Source organism: Drosophila bipectinata, chromosome 3L (genome assembly GCF_030179905.1).
Source record: "Drosophila bipectinata strain 14024-0381.07 chromosome 3L, DbipHiC1v2, whole genome shotgun sequence".
NCBI classification, from domain to species: domain Eukaryota; kingdom Metazoa; phylum Arthropoda; class Insecta; order Diptera; family Drosophilidae; genus Drosophila; species Drosophila bipectinata.
The window spans coordinates 6,807,974-6,832,461 of NC_091738.1; the positions used below are offsets into that span (position 1 = coordinate 6,807,974).

At 38.9% G+C, this 24,488-nt stretch overlaps 1 protein-coding gene across 4 annotated transcripts in view; it reads right to left on the reverse strand.

The window, feature by feature from the left end:
• The window catches only part of Lasp (LIM and SH3 domain protein Lasp), a 28,131-nt gene that overhangs the window by 2,437 nt on the left and 1,206 nt on the right, over positions 1 to 24,488 (reverse strand). For 3 of the 4 annotated variants that reach the window (XM_017232146.3, XM_017232145.3, XM_017232147.3), the window contains exons 2-4: positions 8,027 to 8,121; positions 520 to 652; positions 319 to 454 (exon numbers count right to left, since the gene is read on the reverse strand). In XM_017232146.3, coding sequence (XP_017087635.2) covers positions 319 to 454; positions 520 to 652; positions 8,027 to 8,121 — 364 coding nt within the window. The remainder of the gene's footprint in view (positions 1 to 318; positions 455 to 519; positions 653 to 8,026; positions 8,122 to 24,488) is intronic. The other variant, XM_070279642.1, reaches the window with a different exon arrangement.

The following is a 24,488-nucleotide window of genomic DNA, read 5'->3' on the forward strand; positions in this document are numbered from 1 at the left end:
TAGGCAAGAGCTATCTAAATAATAGTAATTTTTTGGATTGATATAGGCTTATGTAGTGTTTTTATTAAAAGTGTTTACTCTTTTATGTCACTTGTTTCCTTGCATGAATGAATGACGTCAATAGACAATTATAAACACATTAAATCAATAAAGTTCATATAAATTCATTTCCACAACCCGACCCCAAAGGCAACTAACAATTACTAAGCCAAACAATGAAGCTTGCTGTTGAGTTAGATACACAAATATGGGAGATACTTTCAGGATGAGGAGCTGGATGAAGACCAGGATATGGATGAGGAGAAAAGAGCTACTCACTGCTGCTGTCGGAGACCTCGGCAGAGCCACGCTGCTTCTCCATGGCAGCCTTCTTCTCCAGATCGCCGTGATATGCCACATTCGATATGTGCTTCGTGTTCTGTTTGATCCTCAGCGTTTCCGGGTCATCAGCCACCTGCCGTACCAAACCAAGACAATTAGTATTCATTTAAAGTCCTGAGTCCTGAGACTCTTTCTTACCTGTGTAAATTTGCCTTTGGCCTTCTCAAAGTCAGCATGGTATTTAACATTCGATTGGATTTTCGTATTTTCGGCAAAACGTTTCAGTTCGGGGGTATCGGCAATGGCTGTTGCCTTGGCTTTGGGTATGTGTCTGAAAAGTCAAGAAAAAACAAAAAAAAAATTAAAATAGGATATAGCACAGAGGGGGTACACAGAGAGATCTATCTGTTAGGAGGAGTTAAGCAGTCAGTTGTTGTGGCAGGCCGCAGATAAAGTTCATCATCATCATCATACCCAGTTGCCGCCAGTGGCAATAGGAGATGGAGCTCCTCTGAATCGGGGAATTCTCCACGCCAGCTGGCCCAACTTTAATTCACGGAAATTCCACTCGGGTGGGTGGATTGAGCTCCAACTCCAGCTCGAGGGGATAACGAGCCAGAGCATATCCATCTCTGATTTCATGTCGGTTTCGGTTTGGTTTGGTTTGGTTTGTGTTTCGTGTGAAAACCTCTGACCTGTGCGATTTTTTTTTGTTTTTTTTTTGTTTATCAATTAAAACCCAGTCTGAAAGCCACGTTTGAATTTTTCGTTGGCCAAAGGCAGCTAACGGGAGATTATTCTGTGGCTAAAATGCAATTTATCACAAAAAGAAAAGTTTTGGGGTTTATGGTTTATGCCGTTGGGCATTGTCTTAAGAGATCTTTCAGAAGAAACCAGCCAAGAATATGGGTTAATAGTCTAGTTCTCTGAATAAAATACAAAAGCTTACTGATATTTTTGATATCATTTCACCCTCCAGAGACTAATACATCAATGTAATTATTGGCATGGCGCATCTGTTATAGTTATTTCAGAAAAGTAATCATAATGAACAAACAACCAGGCAGGCAGGCCAGCCACAGGACATAAATTCCCCCATCGATTTACTCTATTTTTTTTATATTTTTATTTGCGGATGAATACTGGCCATGGGTGAGTCAGTGCTTTAACCTATCAGGCGGCTAATCGATCGATCGATTGGACAACAGAGCACTGATAACTCCGTTGCTGAAGAGAAAGGTTGATAAACTCATATATGATGGCGTGTTGGGGTGCATTACCTCCTTACCACCCATATTGTAAACGTAATTGCATGCAAGTCAATTGGCATTATTGAATATTTATAGACATTTTAGCGATGTGTTCTAATCGCCTGCAGCTGCTGCTCCTGCTGGCCTTCGAAGAGTGGGTGTGGAGTGCAATAATTTGCAATTTGCGGATCTGTGGAATCCCAACCAGCGACAAACAATGGGAAATCGTAGCACACGCACAGAGGTGACCAGTGACTCTGGTCAGTGCTCAGTGGATGGGAGATAGTGGCACAAGGCCGTTTAATGACCACAGCAAAGGCATAAGCAACGAGGCATGTATGTAGGTTTCAAAGCCACAACGAACATGGATTTACTCTTAAATATATATTTTTTTTAAACAATAATTAAATAATAGCATAGTTGTTGATTTGTAAATGCTGCAGTTACTGCTTGAAATATAATTAAATAATCTAAATATCCTCTCTGGAATAATAGCTACCATTTAGAGTCAACAGAGACAGCCACAATAATACTAAGTATACCCCATAATGCATTATTTTTGTTGCAGTTGCAGTTGCTGCAAGCTTTAGCTTCACTTTGCTTTATCGTTCAATATGCGTTGCATGTAGAGATGTATGTGCCGCAGATAGAAAATAGAGTTGAGGTTTAAGGGTGATGGAGTGAGGGGAGTGCGGGGTTAGGGGGCGGCAAATAAGTGCAACAAAGCCCGAACCGCAGAAAGCATCGTCCGCATTGCTGGCACACATTGCTGCTGCCTGCTACTGTTGCTGGCTTGATGTTGCTGGTTGCTGGTTGCCAGTTGCTGGTTGCTGGCTACTGGTAGCTGGTAATGATGACATAACAATGCTTAAGCGCCCGGAGGCGACATTGGTGAGCGGTGGCCACCACCAGCGGATGTCTCAGCACGTTCCCAATAGATCAGCTGCAACACAAAAGCAACGGCAACGTAATGGGGCAGCATACACGTCACTAACAGCAGCAAAAAAAAAAAAAACTATCAAGAATAAAAATATGTGTGTGATGGACTCTCCTTTTTGTTTTTCTTGACTTTTTTACTCTTTTCATACCCTTTCCATAGGGTATTATCATTTTGGTCAAGAGTGTGCAACGTAGTGACATCTACGATCCTATAAAGTACATGTACTTTCGATGAGGATCACCTCCATATAGGAGAATACCTCCCACATCACTCTGAGCCATATAGAGGAAATCCCATTTTCAAGGTATCCCATCAGGAAAAATGGGGAAAAAATCGAAAAAATATTTTGTCTCAGGATTTTGATGCAGAATGATGGCGAATCGATCTAGAAATCGTTTAAGGTACTCCGCTTGAGAATCGGGTGAGAATTGGCGAAGATATAGCCATCAGTGTGGACCCTATAGGAGAAAACCCCATTTTCAAGGGATCTCATCAGGAAAAATGGACAAAAAATCTGAAAAATATTTTGTCTCAGGATTTAGATGCAGAATGATGGCGAATCGATCTAGAAATCGTTTAAGGTACTCCGCTTGAGATTCGGATGAGAATTGGGGAAGATATAGCCATCACTGTGGGCCCTATAGGGGAAAACCCCATTTTCAAGGGATCCCATCACAAAAAATCTAAAAAATATTTGTTTTTTGATTTTATTGAGGAAGAAAGAATAAGATAAGAAGCAGGACAGTGTGTACATATTTATTTTTTATTTTTCAGTGTTAGGTAAGGTAATTTCTGTAAAATACTTTAAAAACTTAATAGACTGGAAAAGGAACTTAGAATTAATTCATTACCTATTATAGTTTTTGCGTTTTAATTTTGTTTTTCCTGAAGCATTAATTTTATACAGACATATACTTCTTAAGCTTTAAGAAAATGAATATTTCAGAGTATTTAAAAGTCTGTAAAAGTACTTTTAAAATAAAGTCGTTCTTGTTAATGATTTCGCCACACAAATTGCTGTTGCTGGCAGGAAGATCTAGGATTCCTGCCCATCAAACTGGACTACATCCACGGCATCTCGCCCCCATGGCATCCAATCTGGATGCACAGTCCCTCCCAAAAAAAAAACCAGCCCAGCGTTATATAAACAAGGAAAACGTTTTGGACATTCATGTGATGTCAACATATTTTTCTGGATTTTCACAGTTGTTTTCAGCTCCACACTACATTTTCATATACAATCTTTTGTTTTTGTTTTTTATGTGGAACATGCTGTGCCGGTGATTGGTGATTGGTGTTGAGTTACCATGACAGTCTTTTGTTGTCCAACCAGTGTTGTCATTGTTTTTTATTTTTTTTTTCTTGGGCAATGGATCAATGTAAACCGAACCAGGGAGGGGCCTCGCCTCCTGTACTGAGATTCATTTGCCACTAGATATAAAGACCATTTATATTCAGAAATATTCGAAAATCATTAAGAGATAATTTTCCTTAATTCGCGCTTGCATAACCGAAAAAGAGAAATCATTTCACACATAATTTGCAAAAGCGTTAAAATTGAAATTAAATGCATGTCCGAGCCATGTGATTATGTATTTCTGGCAATGGCCCGTCAACGTCATCATCGGGTATTCCCATAATCCGTTGCAGTCAATCAAACCGAGTAGCCACAGAAATGGAGTTTTTGAAAACCCATTCCCGAGACAGAGAAAGGTAGTAATCCGGTGAAAGAGAAAGGGCAACACATATCGCGTGTTTAAAGCTTTTAAAATTCCATCCGTCTGTTTAGGAAAGGTGTGATATACTGTAGAGTATGGATGGTAATAGATGACACCACTCCCAGGCTAGAGGTTGGCTCATTTCGGAAGCTAAAAACATCGAGTGACCTGAAAAATACTATTAAGCATAAAATGTATGAGTATAGACCCTCATATCTCTCAGTCTGGCTGACCCAACTATTTTTTTGGTAATTGAAAAGGTTTTTTGTTGCTATTGTCCTATCTGAAGGAGGGGCGGCTTAAGTAATCAAGAGATCTTCCCTGCCATCCATCCATCCAAACATATATGTATATATATATATATCATGTTTTGTTCGGCTATTTAAGCCGCATTTCAAAACGAAAGTGGAAAAAAGCCGCAACAAAAATCTGTTGCAAAATGAAATGAGAGAAAAAGACAAGGAATGTGGCACACAGTGGGGTTGGGGTTGGGTTTGGGGTTTGAGGCATGGGCATGACCATGGTTCACTGGGTTTTTATGTTAATAAATAAATGCCAATGTATCAAGCAAGCTCTGTTCAGCAGATGTTTAACCCTTTTTTTTTGTGTAGCAAGGAAAACGAAATGAAATTCACAATAAATGCACAAAAAAAAATGAGGATAGTAAGTAAACCCAACAAGACATTGTAAACATCTCGTTTTCTAGTTCAATTCCAACTAAATGGGGCCTGGTAATGTAATGTATACAAAATTGTATGAATAGAGACATTCCAGCACACACACACTCATGTCCACATGGTAGTGCACTTTTGGCATGTCCTGGCCTAAAGCCGAAGCCGAGTAGTCCCTCCTGCTTCCTGCAATGTCCTTTGGCTCGGCCTTAGGTAGACAACGGCCAGGAAGCTTCTACTTCTGGCTTCTACTTCAAGATGCAATTAGGGCGTGGAGAAAGTTTCGTTTGTTGGGTGGAAAGGAGAGTTTTATCCATAAGCTTCGAGTTGTACTACAAAAGTCGGGCAGATCCTTCTTAGAATGGCTATTGCTTTCGGAGAGAGAGAAAGGATGGAATCCTCTTTAAAAACAGTTGGAAATCCAAGAAAATGCATTCAATTTTCTTTTCTGAATATGATTTGGGTATTGGGAGCTAAAGGTTTAGGGGCTGTTGTTGGTTTGTTTCAAAAGGTAGGGAGGTTTAGACTCAAGGATATATTTTTTATTGTTTCAAAGTCCTTTGGAAAAAATGGGAAAGGGATAGAAGCAATAGATCTCTGATCTCTGATTTAGCTTCTGAAGGAAAAAATTTCTTTATTTTTGAACTCCGAATATTTTTAATGACTTGGAAGACTATTCTCTATTAATATACGTATTAATCCTGTAATATATTTTTGTTTCCTTATTTTAATATATTTTTTTTAAGAAATTCTTTTAATAAGACTCTTGGTATGACTCTCCCTAATATCTCTCTAAATCTATATAAATATTCGTAAGATTCTTTAGTCTAAAGTAAAATGCTATAAAGTCCTAACACCTTACATGCTTTTATTAAGAAAACATAGTAGTTTTCAATAAAATACCCAGTCAAAAACACACTAAAATCCCTAGCTAAATATCTTCTTTTCAACTAACAATTAATTAACAATATTTTTACAGCAAATCACTCATTTTAAACTAACTAAACACTAAATCACTGCCATAAATGTTGCCATCCATCAAAAGTACTCGTCGTATTTAGAGCACTTCCTTCTTTGCGAACTCATACCAGAGTATGAGAGTGCTCCTTTTGGCCATAATTTCTAGGGGAGTCCACCAATCCAATTAACAATCAGTTGTCTGGCTGGCACTTCAGCTTCAGCTTCATATGTGGCCCAACTTTAATTGCACGTTTCCTCATTTATCCTGCGAATGAACTTTATAATTTATTGCAATCGTGTTATCCCCACTGGGCCGCATCATCCATGTCGACTGACCTGACCCCGGGCCTGAAGAAAGCGAGAAGCTATGAAAACTTTTTCGTTTGGTTTGACCCGTAACTCGAATGGGAAACAAAATCTTTTGTCCGCCAGACACTCAGCCCTAAGAACAATAACCCAGAAGTCAGGTCCCAGAAACTTCTCAAGCAATTACAAAATGCAAACCCGATGTGTGTTGTGCAGAACTTGGAATATATATATATATTTTTTGTGGTTTTTTCTTGGAAATACCCTAGAGCTTACTTTAGAGTTTACAAGATGCATGTTAAGGCAATAAAAATATAATTATTTTTAGGGGCTTTACTAAGGTCTAACATGATAGATTCTTTAATATTGTTCTTAGACCCAGTCCCAATGCCTTTCAATATGCCCTGGCATAAAAATCAGAGTCTCGGCTTTGGGATTAGAGTACGTGGAGTCACGTAATCGGGTGGCAGGGCAACATTTGCCGGATAGGTGCAAAATGGTTTGAGGAAATGCAGTGAAATGCAGTGAAAGTGCCGGCAAACGGAAAAAAGGGGCGTAACCGCCACGATACTACTTCTGGGCCGATTTCATGGCGGAATTTATGCTGGCGATGACATCAGTGGAAATTCACACAAAGCGACCGGGACATGTGTGATACTCGACAGGGAAAACTAAAGGCCCGGTTTTTGTGGGCAATCGAGGGGAAAGAGATGGTCCGGGGTCCGGGCCCGGCTCGGGACACTGCGCAATGGAGCTAACGGACGCATAACTCAATCCGCATGGAATTTTTATTCCCGCAGCGGTGGCATCCACAATAAATCTGCATTAGAGCAGCAGGACAAAATGGAGTAGAACAGGAAACAAGGGTAGGGTATCGTATCGTATCGTATCATCCTCGGAATAATTCCGCTTCTGGTCTGTTTTTGGCTCAAGGCCAGTAAATGCAGCCACGCACTGCAGCAGAACAGAATATTGGTAGTTGGTTTCTAGTAGAAGTTGGCCACAATACGACTACAAAGCCAAAAACACTTGCTCTCTTGTCCGTTCGAGCCATGTGTGTGACATTGTCTACAACAATGAACACATGACGACATGGCGAACCGAAGGGGGTGTTGCATGGTAACAGGGTTAGAGCTCATTTGGGCGGATAGGTGCCCCCCTTTCAAGTGGCAACGATTCCCCAAGCAAATCGTGAATGAAAAGCTCACCAGGGGTTTGGGATTTGGGAATAGTGATGATCGGTTTTCCATTAAAAGGAAGCTACAATCATTCTTTTTTTTTTCTAAGGAAGCTCCAGGAAAGGAGAACCTATTTTCTTCTGAAAAATTATTGGAGTTTAAATAGTAGAGATAAAATATGTTCAACTCCTGATAGATACCCCTTCCCATCTGCTGGTATTATATCATTTCCCCTCCCAACTAACCACTACTCTTATCAGCCGGAAATCTAACTAGTTCACCAGGTGAACTAGAATGCCCCTCTCTATGATGGCCCACAACTGCATTTCCGCATTCCTTGCGACAAACCCACCCCAGAGATGGAGGCTTGGGGTTCACACAGTTTGGAATGCTATTTTTTTTTTAGCCATTTTCCAGTGTATTTAAACGTTATCTTAACTACTTACTCCCACCACCAGCACCACCCGGGTGGTGGTATCTCCAGGCAGCGATTAGATAAACGACGCTAATGAAGATTGCCAGGCGAAATCAAGGTTGACCACCCCACCACCTACCTAGTGGGAGGGTTCCCCAAGTTTTGGAGTGGGTGCTGCGATAAGCCCCAACGTGATTGCCCCCACTGTGCTCTTCGCGGGCTAGAAAGCTAGGAAAGGTAGGAGGGGGGTTATGGGTTGAAACTTACGCCTCGCAGTAGGGCATTTTGTTGTAGCCCTTGTAGGTTTTCATATTGAGCGCCATGCCGCATTCTGTGCATTTGAAACACGTTTTGTGCCATGTCTGAAACGAGAAAGAAAGAAGAAAACGTTGCATTACAAAACAGAGAATCAGAGAAATTGTTGAGAATGCAATATTATTATTTGCCGCTGCTGCTCTTTGTTGCTTGTTAGCCAAATTGGCGCATTGCAACTGAACTGAAGTCTAGGCCAAGCCAACCATAAGAAGCGTTCTCAAAGGTTGCTCTCTCTCATCTCCGGTAAGTAGATATTTATGCGTATTTACGATGATATATATTTTCACCGAAAATTAATTGGTAGCGCAACGGTGAAAGATGAGAAAGCTGCTGGTGTTGAAAGTTATAATGGTTAATGGTTATAATTAATCAAATTAGCATATAAACTAAGAGACTGCTAGCCATAAACTTTAACTCTTTCTCCAAAAGATTCCCCATATCTTAAGCTTTGGACCTTCAACTTCAACAGAGATGGAAGATACCAAGATTCTATAGTTGTTTAGTTAAGTTATCTAGCAACTATCTTAGTTAGTACCGTTCGGTTAAGATAACTGGTTAGATAAGCTTTCGCCTAAGCCAGACAGATGAGAGCCAGACAAACAGACTTTAAAAATGTTGCGTGATTTGTGGTGACTTGGCAGTTGAAGAATCCAAAGAAGCTGCTGCAGACACACACACACTCTCAGATATAGAAGCTCAACAACTACCAGGGTAGTGAGTGAAGTTCTGATGGAAGTTGGTTTGATAGCTCGACTTTGTTGTTTGCCTGCAACGCGTTATGCAAATTTTCCGAAAGAGGAAAAAAATCTCAAAACCGCAATGGAGCCCCACATCCCAGTTGGTTGGTTGCCTGCCTTGACGTGGAGGTCAACAAACGATTAACTTGTCTGCGGATTAGCAAAAACGAGATGCGAGGGGGTACACACACTCCCAGGGTGAGAGACACCAGATGGGAGTACAAAATATTTCCTAATTGGTTTTCAACGCAGCCGACGACGACTACTGGAAGCTGGCTAAAAAGTGTTGCCAAAACAACAAAAAGAAGTCAACACCAAACCAGTTTAAACAACAATTAAAAGTGTAGACAAAAATAAAAAAAACCAAATTCGTTAGTTAATTGTTTAATGGAGGAAAGCTGCATAAAAATGAAAGATGTATGTATGTAAGCTCAGCTCACCACATTCCACATGGCCAGCAAAGAGAAAAGCTGAAAGCGAAACAATCTTTGACCCCGCTGAACTGAAACCGAAATAAATCATCAGATTTTTTCCTTTGTGGCTTGAATTTGACTGGATCTGGGGGGCTTAAATGGCTTTCCAGCCCAGGGCGCATGCGTAACAGGGGCACTGGGGTTTTGGGGTTAAGAAGATGAGGGCTAATTGAACTACCGTTGCAGACGGTTGTTACTGATAGAACTTTGGCTGTCGATCAGCATGCCACAATAAAAAAAATCGTATTTCTTTTATATTTTATTAAGAAATCTTTAGAAAGTAGTGTTGTGAAGTACAAATAAAAATCTTGGTCCAGCTAGCGGTGGTAAAATTTTCTGAAGATGCAATCCTTAAATATCGATTGTTGTTTCTTAACACTTTCAAACACTACTTTCACAACTTTATATACCGTTATGACATTTATGAACAAGACATGTCTAGCTAGCGGTGGCAAGCTTTTCTACAGATGGCACATCCTTAAATATTAATTGATTCCCTTTTAAACACTATTTCCAACATTTTCAAACACTAAAATCACAACTTTATATACCGTTATGAATTCTATGAACACGCCATTTCTAACTAGAGCTGGCAAGCTTTTCTAAAGATGGGAGATCCTTGAATATCGATAGATTCCTTTTTAAGCACTTTATCCCACATTTTCAAACACTCATTTATACAACTTTATATACCGTTATGACATTTGAGAACAAGCTAGAGGTGGCAAGCTTTTTTGAAGATGAGAGATCCTTGAATATCGATAGATTTCTTTGAAATCAATTTTCCTAACACTTTCAAACACTACCACTACCGTTATAATACTTGAAACTAAGTTTAAGAGCCTCCAACAGCTTTAAAATTCGTAAACATTTCCTTATATTACAGTTTCACTTTCGCTACCAAAAGTGTTGTCACAGTTGGCCCCCTTTGTTGGTGCATTTGTAGGTGTTTGTTGTTGTGCCACACACATGTCGGGGCATGGAATAAGTGGGCTTGTGCCATGGGCATATGTGATGCATGTGGTGAGGTAATCGTCGGTCGGTCGGCCGGTCAACTGACGTCTCCCCCGACAACTGCATTCCATTTCAATTTCCATTTTCTATGGTCGCGTTAGCCCAGTTTCTGGACTTTAGCCCGCTTCTCGTCTTGATTTTCAATTTGCGGCTCAATTTTCAAAAGTTAAACGTTTCCTCTTGTGTTGTGATGTTTTTCGGTTTGGTTTTATTGCTCACTCGCTTTTTGTCAACCACGACGAGGTGTTAAATTTGCATTCGAATTTGCACGCTTTCAACGTTTTTGTTTTCGTTTTCGTTTTTGGTTTCGACCAAAAGCGGCGATAAAAACAATTGGCATGAGCCACGAAATGGCCAGAGACAGGGGTCTCAGACTAGAGCAGGAAAATCTCGGATTACCATGGCAAACAAGCCGAAGCAAACGAATGACAAATGAGGGCAATGAGCAGCTCCACCACCAACAACAAAAGACTTAAAAAAGGAACCACAAAGACCAACAATAAAATCGGTAACAAAAAAAAATCTATTTATAAGTTTCTAGCCGAAAAAAAGCGGGGCTTGAAGTGTCAAAGTGATTTCTTCAAATTTGCATGGGAAATGAAACTGGGCCACTTGAAAATGGGAGCACAGATATGTTGTTGTCGATGAACTCTAGTGATATATGGCCATTTTTTGTAAAGAAAGTTTGCTCAATACTTGCTCTTAAATGATTTCGAGACTTTCATTGTGCAAGATTCAAGTTTTTTTATCTTTTTATCTGAAGTAAAGCCCTTAAATCTTTTGGTTTAAGAACTGAAGAAGAAACTATTTGATAGTCTAGCGATGGTAAGCTTTTCTAAGGATGGGGGATCCTTGAATATCGATAGATCGTTCTTAAGCACTTTATCTAACATTTTCAAACACTAATTTTTAACCCTTATACTGTATAACGTGCTAAAACAACTTTAGAATCTATAACCACTTCTAGATTCGTTATTTGAATGTTTCAAACTGTATTGATTGTCTCTCTGGATTGATTGGGCTTTAGCTTTTATATTCGTGACAAAGTTCTCGCAAAAACTCGAAAGAGAACACAAGCCACAACCCCCTCCTGGATGGTATTTCAATAGCGGATTGTCAAAACTTTTCGACAATAAACACTTCAAATGCCAAACGGCAAGCGGCAAAAGGCAAACACGAGCCAGACACGAGAGCAAACTGACTCCCAGATTCGTATTGTTTGCTGTTATTTGTCCTTGTTGTCCAGTTTCCCAGCTGGAATCTGTTGTTGTTGCTGCTGTTGCATTATACTTGTTGGCCTTTTTTGATTTTGGTTTTTGTTTGCCGCCTCGGTCATCGCAAAAGCAGTCAAAGAATTCTATGGCTATTCAGTGGAGAGCGATGTGCTTTTTGACTCCATTGTCCGATGAGTTCCCCACTTTTCTTTAAGCACAAATTAAAGTTCGAGGGGTAACGCCAAGGGGGGCAGGGCAGGGCAGCAGCTTTTAAAATGCTGTTATTTATATCTGTATACCGTTATGCTCTATCAAAGAAATGAAGTCGAGGCATCGAACAAGTAGAACCTCCCCCCTGTCAACTTTACATAAGATATTAATCATGATTTAAAGCCCCCCACCACTATCCCACTTTTTAATCAAGAGAGCTATGGGTAAGGACAAGCTATTTTACATAAAAGATGAGTGTATATATGAAAAATATATATATGAAAAATTATATGTATAACTTGTTTTTTAAACATTTTCATTTTTATTTTAAAGATATTACCGAATGGAAAAAGATACAAATTATTTTTCCCATTTTTGGGTTCTACTTAAGTGCAACATATGAGAATCGAGGAGGAAGGCGCTATTTTTTAATAAAATATTTTTTAAAGTAGTTACCACTAATAGTTTGAATAAACACCACATTAAAGCATCTAAAATTGTACTATTTAACTATATTGCTATTCGACTTATAGGCGCCGTTTAAATAAAATAAACAAGGATATAGATAACCGATAGTAATAGAAATTTATGTATCAGACCAATTCGGTACAATTTTAATTTAAAAATTCTGCATTCCCAAGAAAGTAATAGAATTTCCGTCGTTTTAAAAATTATAATACCCTCAGCAAGGGTATAAAAATAGAAACACTTGTAGTCTCATACCCTCAGTCCACTGTACTCCAAGTGGAATGAAGTTGTCTCCACCAGAAGACAACACAGTTTCTGTTCTCGGCAGAAACCCAGCCCCATTCCCCATCACTTGGAGCACTCGACATTGCTGGCAAGTGAGTCATCTCGCACTCGAAGAGCTCTCGTGGAGCATTAGGTCGCGGAATCGGCAAGATTCTTGCCGGCTGGAGAAAAAAATGCGAAATAAAAAGCAAAACGAACGCAGCTGGTGGCCGCGATCTCTCAGTAAGGTACTTCTCACGCCTCCCACTCACTGCCCTCCTCCCATCCTCTGGGGCGAATAATAAATGAAATTAATAAACAAATAATTTGGTTATATCAGTGCTACAGAACAGAGAGCTCTAGGTAGGTATCTGTGTACGTGCAAATATGTTGAAAAAATAATAGCCATAAAAAAAGATTTTAATCAAACGTGGTTGAGTTTTTGTAAATTTTTTTGTAGGTAATATATATTTTCAGTGTAACAAGAAGTGACATAAACCAAAGACTACTAAAGAATGTGGCTTGGAATGAGGTTGAGGCCAACACGATCCATATGCTCGAGATACTCTACAGTTCTGGTTATCTCAGCTTTCACAACAACATGACTCACTTGGGAATTTAATCACATAATCAAAAACAAAGTTCATCAACCCGAAAAAAAAACAATCTATAAGATTGCGCACCTTACTGGTTATTATGATGCATACCATGGTGGGTATACCATATATGGTAGGCTGTGATTTCAGTTCATTATTTTGAGAGTTTCGAGAGTTTCCAGTGTCTAATTTCAGCGAGAGAGTTGCTGGCACATTGCGTCATGTAATAGCAAAAAAAAAAAAAAAAAAATAACAAAAGACAAGTCTTTGTGTAAATGTAAATTGTACATACATGCCTGTCTACGGACACAATAATTGCAAAATCTAAAAATCAAGTTCCAGTTTCGCTGCAACTCAACAACAAAGGCGACTCTATCTGGAAATTAAATTCAATTTATGACACCACCCCTTCTCCTAGTGACTCATTATCAGAGCTAAACCTACTAATTGAATGAAATTGAAAGCGTTATGATGGAAAGACTCTAGACTTTCAAAAACTATAAATGCCTTTTCCTGTATTTTCCTCCAACATTTTCCCGCCCTTTTTCGGCGTGTGAAAATGCCAGAGATGGAATACCAGACCTGAAGCGAGAATTGCATAAGCAAACACAACTTGTGGGATAAATATTCAATTATAGTAGCATTGCCTGACCAAATTGGGCCTTAAACTGGTCACGTCAGCAACAGCAATAACAACGACAAACAATTAAAAACCATTCGCCGGCTTACTTAACGCTCATCAACGGCAGTTGTTGTTGATAATGACAATTATGTCATGTGTGGGCCACCATATAAGGCAGGCAGCCCAGACAGTCTAACAGATATCACAATTGTCCCACAGAAACTCAATCACTTTCGGATCGTAGAGGGGAGTGATCCAAGGAATGACTCACCAAACTACGAGCTCACCTTTGGATCGACGATGACAATTCTGTGTTTGCCATTTTTGGGTGAAATTTTCATTTATTTGGGGAGTGGACTAAACCGATCCACCTTGACCTTACGTCAGCAGGCGTATCATCATAAAAAAAACAACCTAAACCTAAACCTAAACCTAAATAATAATAAACATCAAAGAGGCAACGGTGTGTGGTAAACAGAGCGTGGCAGGGCGTGTTAAATTGACCAAAAAGCTTGAACTTGCATTTATTTTTTGGCCAAGGCGCAGACATGGCTTGCCAAAAGAAAGCGTAATGAAGTCTACAGAAAGTGGTTGGATTAGTGGGGTTTAAAAATACCCTTCTTTAGGGTCTATATTATATATGGAAAGTTTTGTATCCAAAAATACTTAATGTAGATTGTATTTTATTGCTTTTTTATGACTGGGTTTTGGTAATAATCTTTATAATTCTATTGATGATAGCATTTGTGGTATTAGTTGTGATAACGATAGACCGATAATTGGCCATAGAAGAAAATGATTAAGTATTTTTTAATAGCAAAAGTTCTAGGAAGCTCTGGACTTCAAAGATTTGTATTAAGTGTTGTACAGAGAATCCGCAAAAAGAAGTTAGAGTAGTAAGGCTTAGAATACCCTTCTATAAAGTCAAAACATATAGAAAGTTTGATATTCGATAAAATCGATTGTATTTAATAGTTTTTTATATAGATTTTTTTATTTTTTATGCGGAAAAAGAATTTATTAAAAAGCTTTCATCTTCAAACATCCAAAAAAAAAGGGGTTAGATTAGTATGGTCCACAATCCCCTTCTTCTATAAATCCTCTTGAACGCAATTGTATCCATGAAACTATCGATAAATTCGATTATATTTGATCGTTTCTATTAGGTTTTCTTATGGCAATAACCTTTATAATTAAATTAGTATACTTCTAATAAAGATAGTCCTACGATTATGGTGATCTATGCCTATGTCTATCTATGTTTAAAATAGTCTCAACTATTTTTAATAGCTAATCGAAGCAAAACCTCTTCTCTTATCTTCTTTAAAGGGTATTCCCCTCCAAAAAAAGAGGCCTTGGCACAAAAGCCTACGCCTAAGAGAGCCTAGGTGGAGAGGAAGTAGTTTAATTCTGCTTGGCCGCTTTCACTTCCGCCTCATCAGCCGGATTCCCGGATTCCCCCTCGATGTCTTTCAGCGCCCTTGATAAGCGCGTGTGTGATGCCGCCACCGCCCACCTCCCATCCACAAACTACCAGCTTGCAACTTCAACTTCAATGGAAAACTATAGCTTCTCCTCCTGAAGCGTCATCAGCAGAAGCTACAGATACTCGACTCCGAAATGCGACAGCAGCTGGCAACTGCAAGTGGGTTTTGATTTCACGTGGGGAGTGTAGTGCTGGAGTTGGGAGCTGGAGCTGTAGCTGAAAAAATACTCCATCTCCTAATGCCCGACGCCGCAATCAAATGTCTGTTTGCTCTTCTCTATTTAAATTGGGCATTAGCAACGCTCTTGTGATATATGTTTCCTCTTTGTTTGTCTGACATTTGTGCAGGCGTATTTGCCGGTGGATCAGGGTCTTGAATATGCATATAACGATTACCATATGCTACTCCTCCGCTGACTAGCCGTCGGACGACTTCCCCATGGGAATCGAATGTGTGAGCCGGCTACGATAAGCCCAATTAGAAAGTGATTTGTGGGCCAGACCCCTGCTGTAGATCACTTGTGACAACCTTGATTATTTAATTCAAGACTCGCCGCCTAATTGTCTAACAAATAATGGACCTATTTAGTTAAAATCAACTTGGAGAACTAAGAATTCTCAGTTTTCAGCTTAAATTAAACATGGCATTCTTATGTCACATTTCTTTCTATGGATTTGAAGTATCTCATTGCAAGCTCTACTCTAAAATTCCATTCCCATGTAACTTTTAAGCCATTTCACACTCCCTGTTGGCCCTTCGCTTCAGTCAATTAGCAAAGTCAATAGAAAATAGCACCGCAGGCTCTGCTCTCTCACAGTTCCATTCGGTTTCTGCTGACGTTTCAGCATTTTTGTTTGTTTAATTTATAAACGTCAGAAACTTCACACACTCTCAAACACACAGTCATAGTGGCAGTTAGAGCCCCCACACTTGCACCAATTGGTGTGTCACTTGTTAAGAGTTTCTGTTTGAATTTCCCTGGAAGCACAAAAGGCGATTTCCCACACACATTTCTGCCATTTGCCGAGAAAGACAAATGGCAGAATGCAAATTTTCGAATCTAAATCGCAGGGCTTATGTGATTAGCAGACCAAGTTTATAAAAAGCCCTCCCATTAGCCAATCAGTTCAAATCTGAATATTTATACAATCTAGCTTTAAAGAAGTAACTTAATTATTAATTGGTTGAGCTCCTTTTCCACACAAGCCACCGAACAAAGCGAAACTTTCAGATGTGGGGCATCATGCAGGGCACAGTACCAGATGCGGCAGCAGAATGCGGTTTGGGGCTCCGATGTGGGGCAAAGTTGAATAATAGAAAAGATTTCGCTGCGACTTAACCCTGTCACTCCAGATGTCGTTTAAAGAGATAATCGCAAAGGGAATTTTGGTAATTGCAAGTAATTTTAGGGCCTTAATTAGGCTTATTATGGCCAAAAGAAATTTTTGTTAGCCTGATGGCCATTTAGAGATGAATCAAGCTCCATATCAACGCCTTAAAGCTTTTATCGATATATCGTGGTCAGAAACAGTGATTAGGTAACTGATATTGCAACACTGTTTGGTCGCTAAGATGATTGAAAAGGGTATTTAGGGTCTTAATTAGGCCTATTTTTGAAAAGAAATCTTTGTTAGCCTAGTTATCATTGATTTTTCTTTATAGAGATGGACCAAGCTCGAATCCAACGCCTTAAAGCTTTTATCGATAAATAACTAATATTGCAACATCGCTATCCCTGTCACTCTCTTCTTTATTATCATTTAGTTTTCTTAGTGATGGACCAACTTTGATACAATCGCTTCTAAACTTCAATCGATACATCGTAATAAGTCGCTAGATCGCTACTACTGTAACCGGCAGTCCACATAGGTGACGAATGCAGTATGCTCTAAGTAGGATTCTTAGTACAGGTACTAAAAAAAGAAATAAAATAAGAAAAACTAGAGCAAATGATTGAAAAAAAGAAGCCGCGCGAAGAAACCTCAAGTGCAAGGCAACATCAAGAGTCAAGCAACCACTTGAACTCTTCCATCTCACCCGCTCGGCCCGCTTTCCCCTCTATAAATAATCCACAGCACAGATGCAACCAGCGACCCAAAGATAGAAAACCCACCCCAAAGACTCATTTTATTGGAGACTTGCATGCGGGGATCAATTGGATGATGACGACGAAAGTCATGCAAATGAAAAAAACCAAAAAAAAAACGACAGAAACAAGAGGGACGAGTTCAACTTGTTGTCGTCTCCCCCCCCCTTTGAATTTACACGAGTCGTTGGCAGAGACCCCTCCAGTGATCTTTCCCCTCCACCAGTTAATAAAGATCAATTGAATTTAAACAAAGCAATTTTTTTTGAAGAAGGAGCATTCGTTACCCTTGTCCAGAGTAAGTGCGTCTCCAACTCTCCTCTTACAAGAGTGACAAAAGCGGGAAATTACAAGCAAATGCGCATTAACATAATATAATGTCAGAGGAACAAAAGAAAAATACTTGAGGAGGGGAAAAAGAGGGTGGAAAAACAATTAAAAGACATCAAGACGGAGGGTCTGGACAGGAAACTCGTTGGAGGAAATCAGAAGAAACAGAAATTGAACTTCAGTGAAGAATTCAACTAATTTGCTTTAAGAAAGCTTGACCCAAAAACTGGTTCTGACGCTCTTCAATCATCATTCGCTTCATTCTTCTTATTTTTTTGGTCATTAGTCAAAATTTGAGCATCGAAATTAATTATGGAATAAAGAAGCCAACAATGGGAAACATTTAATTGGAGGGAAACCGAAAGCCCTCCAAGAGAAACTCCAAAGAATAGGAAATAATGCAAACCACTGGCCAGACCAGGCCTGGCCAGAAGCTATTTAAAGTTTCCAAACAACTTCCACGACGATTTCCACTTTCCGAATTGGACAAAAAAAAGTTTTCTTATTTTTTTTCGTTACATTTACAACTTGGGACACAAAAGAAGTCAAGTTTTTTCTGCTGAAAAAAAAATAGCATCGAAATCTTGACTTTGAAGTTGGAGGCATAGAAACTATGTACTCTTTTTTTTTGTAGTCTGAGACTAGGTCTTCAAAGGCCTCTTTTTCTTCATCGATGGTTTGCTTTCCATTTTAGAAAAAAAATTGGCAAGCTAGACTCTTGAAAGCGAAGCCTAATTAGGCAATGTCAATGAATGGAAATGGGGGCAGAAACCAAAGATTCCTACAGAGATTAGAGGCAATGAAAGTGAGTGTCTTGAAAGTAAGAGAAGATAGGGTTGGGAAGACAATTGCATCATTTTGCGGGTCCCGCAGGCCGTAATAGTTCTCACAAATAGAGACAATGAAACCCGGGTACAGCCTAACCAGGTAAGACGGAAAGGAAATGGCCATAAACTTTGAGACAAGTCACAATATTGTGTGTCGTGTCCCCTCTATATCGCTGCTGCATCTACATAGCTGCTGCTACTGCCCCTTCTCTCTGCCTAAACCACTTTTATTTTCATGCCTCAATTGATGCCAACTGCCCCTTTAGATGCCTCCTCACCTGAGTGAAAAATTGATTGTCATGCAAAAGTGAACTTTAGTTTTTCGAGTTTTGAGTAAAGTGAGTGAGGTGAAGAGGCCCCGGGACCATAAACTCAAGTCCGGTCAAGAGTAAAAAGAGAGAAAATACAAGAAAGGAAAGCTAACTTCGGGCGGAGCCGAAGTTTATATACCCTTGCAGCTAAAACCGGATATATATCGCAAACATCGGATATAGTTGGCCGATCCTTATGAAATTTGGTAGGATGGATCAAAATATAATCTGTACCAAGTTCCAGCTTTCTATCTTCAAAAACACAAAAGTTGGGTCATTTCCGATCGTTCAGTTATATGGCAGCTATAGGATATAGTCGGCCGATCCTAATGAAATTTGGTAGGTTGGATCAACTAACCAAAAATAGAGTCTGTACTAAATTCCAGCTTTCTATCTTCAAAAACACGAAAGTTGGGTCATTTCCGATCGTTGAGTTATATGGCAGCTATAGGATATAGTCGGCCGATCCTTATGAAATTTGGCATGTCGTATTATTTTGCCAAAAATAGCTCTCATGTCAAATTTGAACTCTCTAACTCTAAAAACACCAAAGTTATACCATTTCCGATCAATCAGTTATATGGCAGCTATAAGATATAGTCGGCCGATCCGGGCCGTTCCGACTTATATACTGCGTGCAAAGGAATGAAGGGTGTGTGCAAAGTTTCAAGACGATAGCTTTAAAACTGAGAGACTAGTTTGCGTAGAAACAGACAGACGGACAGACGGACAGACGGACAGACGGACATGCTCATATCAACTCAGGAGGTGATCCTGATCAAGAATATATATACTTTATAGGGTCGGAGATGTCTCCTTCACTGCGTTGCACACTTTTGGACAAAATTATAATACCCTCTGCAAGGGTATAATAAAACAAGAAAGGAAAGCTAACTTCGGGCGGAGCCGAAGTTGATATACCCTTGCAGCTAAAACCGGATATATATCGCAAACATCGGATATAGTTGGCCGATCCTTATGATTACATCATAATAAAACCAATTAACTAAAATAAAAAATCTAAAAAAAATGTCCCAAACTTCTATCTTCAAAAACACGAAAGTTGGGTCATTTCCGATCGTTCAGTTATATGGCAGCTATAGGATATAGTCGGCCGATCCTATTGAAATTCGGTAGGATGGATCAACTGGCCAAAAATATAATCTGTATTAAGTTTCAGCTTTCTATCTTCAAAAACACGAAAGTTGGGTCATTTTCGATCGTTCAGTTATATGGCAGCTATAAGATATAGTCGGCCGATCCTTATGAAATTTGGCATGTCGTAATGTTTTGCCAACAATAGCTTTCCTGTAAAATTTGAACTCTCTAACTCTAAAAACACCAAAGTTATACCATTTCCGATCAATCCGTTATATGGCAGCTATAGGATATAGTCGGCCGATCCGGGCCGTTCCGACTTATATACTGCGTGCAAAGGAAAGAAGGGTGTGTGCAAAGTTTCAAGACGATAGCTTCAAAACTGAGAGACTAGTTCGCGTAGAAACAGACAGACAGACGGACAGACAGACGGACAGACAGACGGACAGACGGACAGACGGACAGACGGACAGACGGACATGCTCATATCAACTCAGGAGGTGATCCTGATCAAGAATATATATACTTTATAGGGTCGGAGATGTCTCCTTCACTGCGTTGCACACTTTTGGACAAAATTATAATACCCTCTGCAAGGGTATAAAAAATGTATATAAATAAATACATAAAGCTATTGTCATTCTTTTTCCCCGTTCGTGGCTTCCGAAAGCTTAAAAGTCTTCAAGTGAAGCCTGCTCATAAAAGAGGCACTAGGTCACTGAAAAAAAATTCAACTTTTATTGGAAATAAATTTTCTAAAAAAAAATATAAAAAACTATTCTTAAAACTAGTTACATTCTAGAACATTTTCAGTGGACTAGACTCTCCTATTCCTATTCCCATTCCTATTCCTTCCACTTTGAAGTTTGTTGCTGTAGTCATTTGTCAGACTCGAAAGGATGCAAAAATTAAAACATGGCCCAGAGAGAACTGATGGCCTAATGGGGGCGGACAGGGGGGGCGGGCCAGAGGAAAAGTGCAAATGTGTGCCATGACAGGAGAGAACCGAGTTAGAGGGGAGGATGGCGGGGGGAGTGGCAAACGTTAAGTGGCAAACGAAGTCAAACGGACGGCGACGCTTTTATTTTTGATGCTTCGCTGCCTCTTTGTGTGGCACTCTCGAAGCTCGACGAGAAATTGGCCAGAAAAGGCTGGCCGAAAACTGGCACGTTCCTATATAGCTATGGTATCTATAGGAGCACACTCCACTCCCCTATCTCCACCGCCCCCCCCCCTGGCTGGCTACCCATGACAACATGACAACAAAGGGGTCATTTACTTTCCTTGCAAGCAGCATGAAATAATCGTTCGTCGTGTTTTGTGGCTCCAAAGGCAAAAAATGAGCCCCAAAAAAAAAGTCAGGCCAAAGCCAAAGCCAAATAAAGCGCCAAAGCAAAAGTCAAACTCACATATTTCGTGAAAAAAAAGGAAAATGCAACAAAGACTATTGATAAAGTATTTCAATCAAAGCCTCAATAATACCGTGTAATGAGGCCTTACTTTTTAAAATAATTCCAGCTATTGGAAGCATTTTACATTAAAGATTTAATATCTATTTCTTACCATACTTTCTTGTTATTAATTAAAACCCTTATACCTTTAATATTCCATCATACCTTTGGCTTTTAATTGGTATTGGGTAAAACAACAGCAGGAAGGAAAATATAAAGCTCAGAGATAAATGAAATTGGCAACAGAAGCGACAGCCATGGAAAGGATATAGGCAGGACCTCGCGACTGAGGCAGCACAATTCCGAATTCTACAAGGCCCCTAACAGACCCAGGGATTCAGCTCTGAAGTTGACTTCTCCATTCCATTTCGATTGTTTTTTTTTTGAATTTTTTTTTGATATCAAAAATCGATTAACAAAATGCCGGCAGCGATGCGCCTGGAAAAGTGCCGCAAAACTTTAACGGCACATTTAAAAAGGCATTTCACTCAAAATACATATAGATATATATATATTCGCGTGCCAACGTCAGTCTCGATATATGTATGTATGTTTGGAAGACAGAAATAAGATATAATTGGTATAAAATGCCCGTTTATTGCCGTCACGAATATCGATTTCTATATCAGGATGTGTCACGTGCAGATAGCAAATCCTATTGCGGGAATCCCCCATCCCTAGATGATGCATTTCTGTAGATTGATTCAGGAATAATAGAATGAACTAATAACAATTGTAAAATTACTTATTCATACCGGAAGCTGAACGAATATACTATATTAATTTTTTATTTAAACTTCTGATCTCTCGGGGGGTATTTTTTTTTCAGTTACGGTTCATTAAATAAATAATTTTTTAGCAGAAAAAAATCACAAACAAAATCTGAATTCTGTGGTTTTTATTTCAAACCCCCTAGCTATCATGAAGTCAGACCTCTGATCTCATTGCGTTCCATTACCCAACCCCAGTACGCATTTAAATTATTTTGCAATCAGAGAAGCCCCTCCTCCCTCCTCCCTGCCTCCTCTGGAAACTCAAAACACGAAACTACAAAAGAAAACTAATGCTATTTAATGTAAAGGTAAACTTATACGTCTCATACTTTCAGTTAGCACAGCCCCCCTAGTACTCCTCCTTTGAGTCTATGTTTACAAGTTGCAGCATTTCCATTAGGCGAAAAACACACACAGACAACAACACACACACACACAGTACAGTGTGTAAATGTTTTATAACCGACTTCATTGCGTCTTGTGACTTTAAAATAGTTTTCATTACTCCATTGTCTATAATTAGGAATTGCTGACTCGGTCGATGAGAAGCTACACGGAGAGGAAAAGGTTAGTATTATACTATATTTTATATTTTAAAGATTGAGAGTTTAAAGTTAAACAGAAGGTTTTGCTACCTCAACATTCTTATCGTGATTAGCTATGAAAATTTCGTAATAGAATATTTAGGTGGGGAATATGGTTTGAAAATTGTTTATTCCGATTTTTTTTATATATATTTTTTTTTAATATTTATATTTATTTTTATATGCTGATTATTGCATGAATATCTTGTTTAATTTGTATTGTTCTTTACCTTTTTTTTTTAGTTTTTTAGTATTGGTTCTAAACTGTTAAGCTTTTTTCCTAAAAAAACGTAAATTTTTAAAGTAAGTGCCCATTAAAACTCAAAAACTACGGTACCGATTGTTTTGAAATTTGATACACAGATTCTAAATTGAAACTACCATGTATTTTGATGATTTATGTTTAAAATTGTGAGTGTTTTTCACTTTATTTTATAAATTAAGCCCCTTTTTGTTAAAGAAACATGTTTTTTTTACTATAAAATGTTTCTAAATATGTGTATATTTAAAATTTCGTAAAACCTTGCCAGTATTATGTGAAGAAATCTATTTTCTAACCATTAACTTTTGATTTTGGGACATTAGATGATCCAGAATGGAGTTAAAATTCGAAAAATGGCATTTAAAATCCTTTTTTTTCAGATTCTTGAGAATAATGGCAACCATTGTCGTATTTCTCGCAATAGAAGGTAATATTTCTTTTAATATAGAGTTCTATTATACGCCCTTTTAATACAGTAATTAGTTTGAAAAATATTCCCCAAGAATAAGTCAGAAAAACTCTAAATTTTTCCCACGAATTAACACCATTACCCCCTTAAACAAATACCAAATATTAAGTCATTTTTCTCGCCATGTAGCAATTGAAGAGAATCCGAGTTCGAGTCTATAATTAGGATGTTGTTGGGGATAGGGCGAGGAGTAGGGCGTAGAGTGGGAGCATGAAGGAGGTGGGTCTTGGAGAGTGACACGTTTCAACGCTGATACCCGAAGCTGATTGCAGCCAATGCCAATCGGAATTTGTTGATGGATTCGATTCGATTCGGTTGCGATGCGACTTGAATCGAAAACGGGGGAGGGGGGGGGCCAACCGACACTGGAGCTCGTTAATGCAAATGTTTAAATGTTTGTCTCTCGTCTCGAATGAACCGTTATCAGCTCCCCAAAATTTCAAAGAAACAGAAACATAAACAGTAGATTGCCAGACCAGCCAAGGGCAAAAAAAAAAAAAATACTGGTAGTGGAAATAAAGAAGGGGCCGCCTGTCTCAAGTCTCAAGTCTCAGACATCGAGACAAACAAAAATTCAATAAAAATAAAAATAAACTGGAATTAAACATAAGCCAATAAGCACACGTTTGTGAAGAAACAGAAAACGACTAGAAAGCTGAGAAAATTGTTGAAAAAAATATCAATATTCCTAAGCTTGTGCAATTAATTTCTGAGAAGGTCAAAGGGTAACCTTATTGTTTTTTATTGAATTGATAGGAAATTTTAATTGTTTTTTCTTTGGAAATAAAATTTCACAACTTGTAAAAAGCTTTCGTATAAGCTTGGGTACTAATTATATGAACACCACTGTTTTGGGTTATTTTTTTTGTAGGCCCTGGTGTGAGAACGCACCAAACTGGTCTCAAGTCTCGAAAATATGCGCTCAAGGTCGGTCAACGGGCTTCGAGAAACAACAACAACAAAACCAGCTGCACCTCAAAAATCCAGAAATCAGTTTCAAAATAAAAATTATAATAAAAAAGGTAAAAAGCTGTAATAAGCGCCGTGTAGAAAGCAAAAATCAGAAAGCCACCGAGAAAGAGATCCGAAATTCTGGGAGCGGAAGCAACAGCGACAAAGCAAATTAAAAGCAATTGTA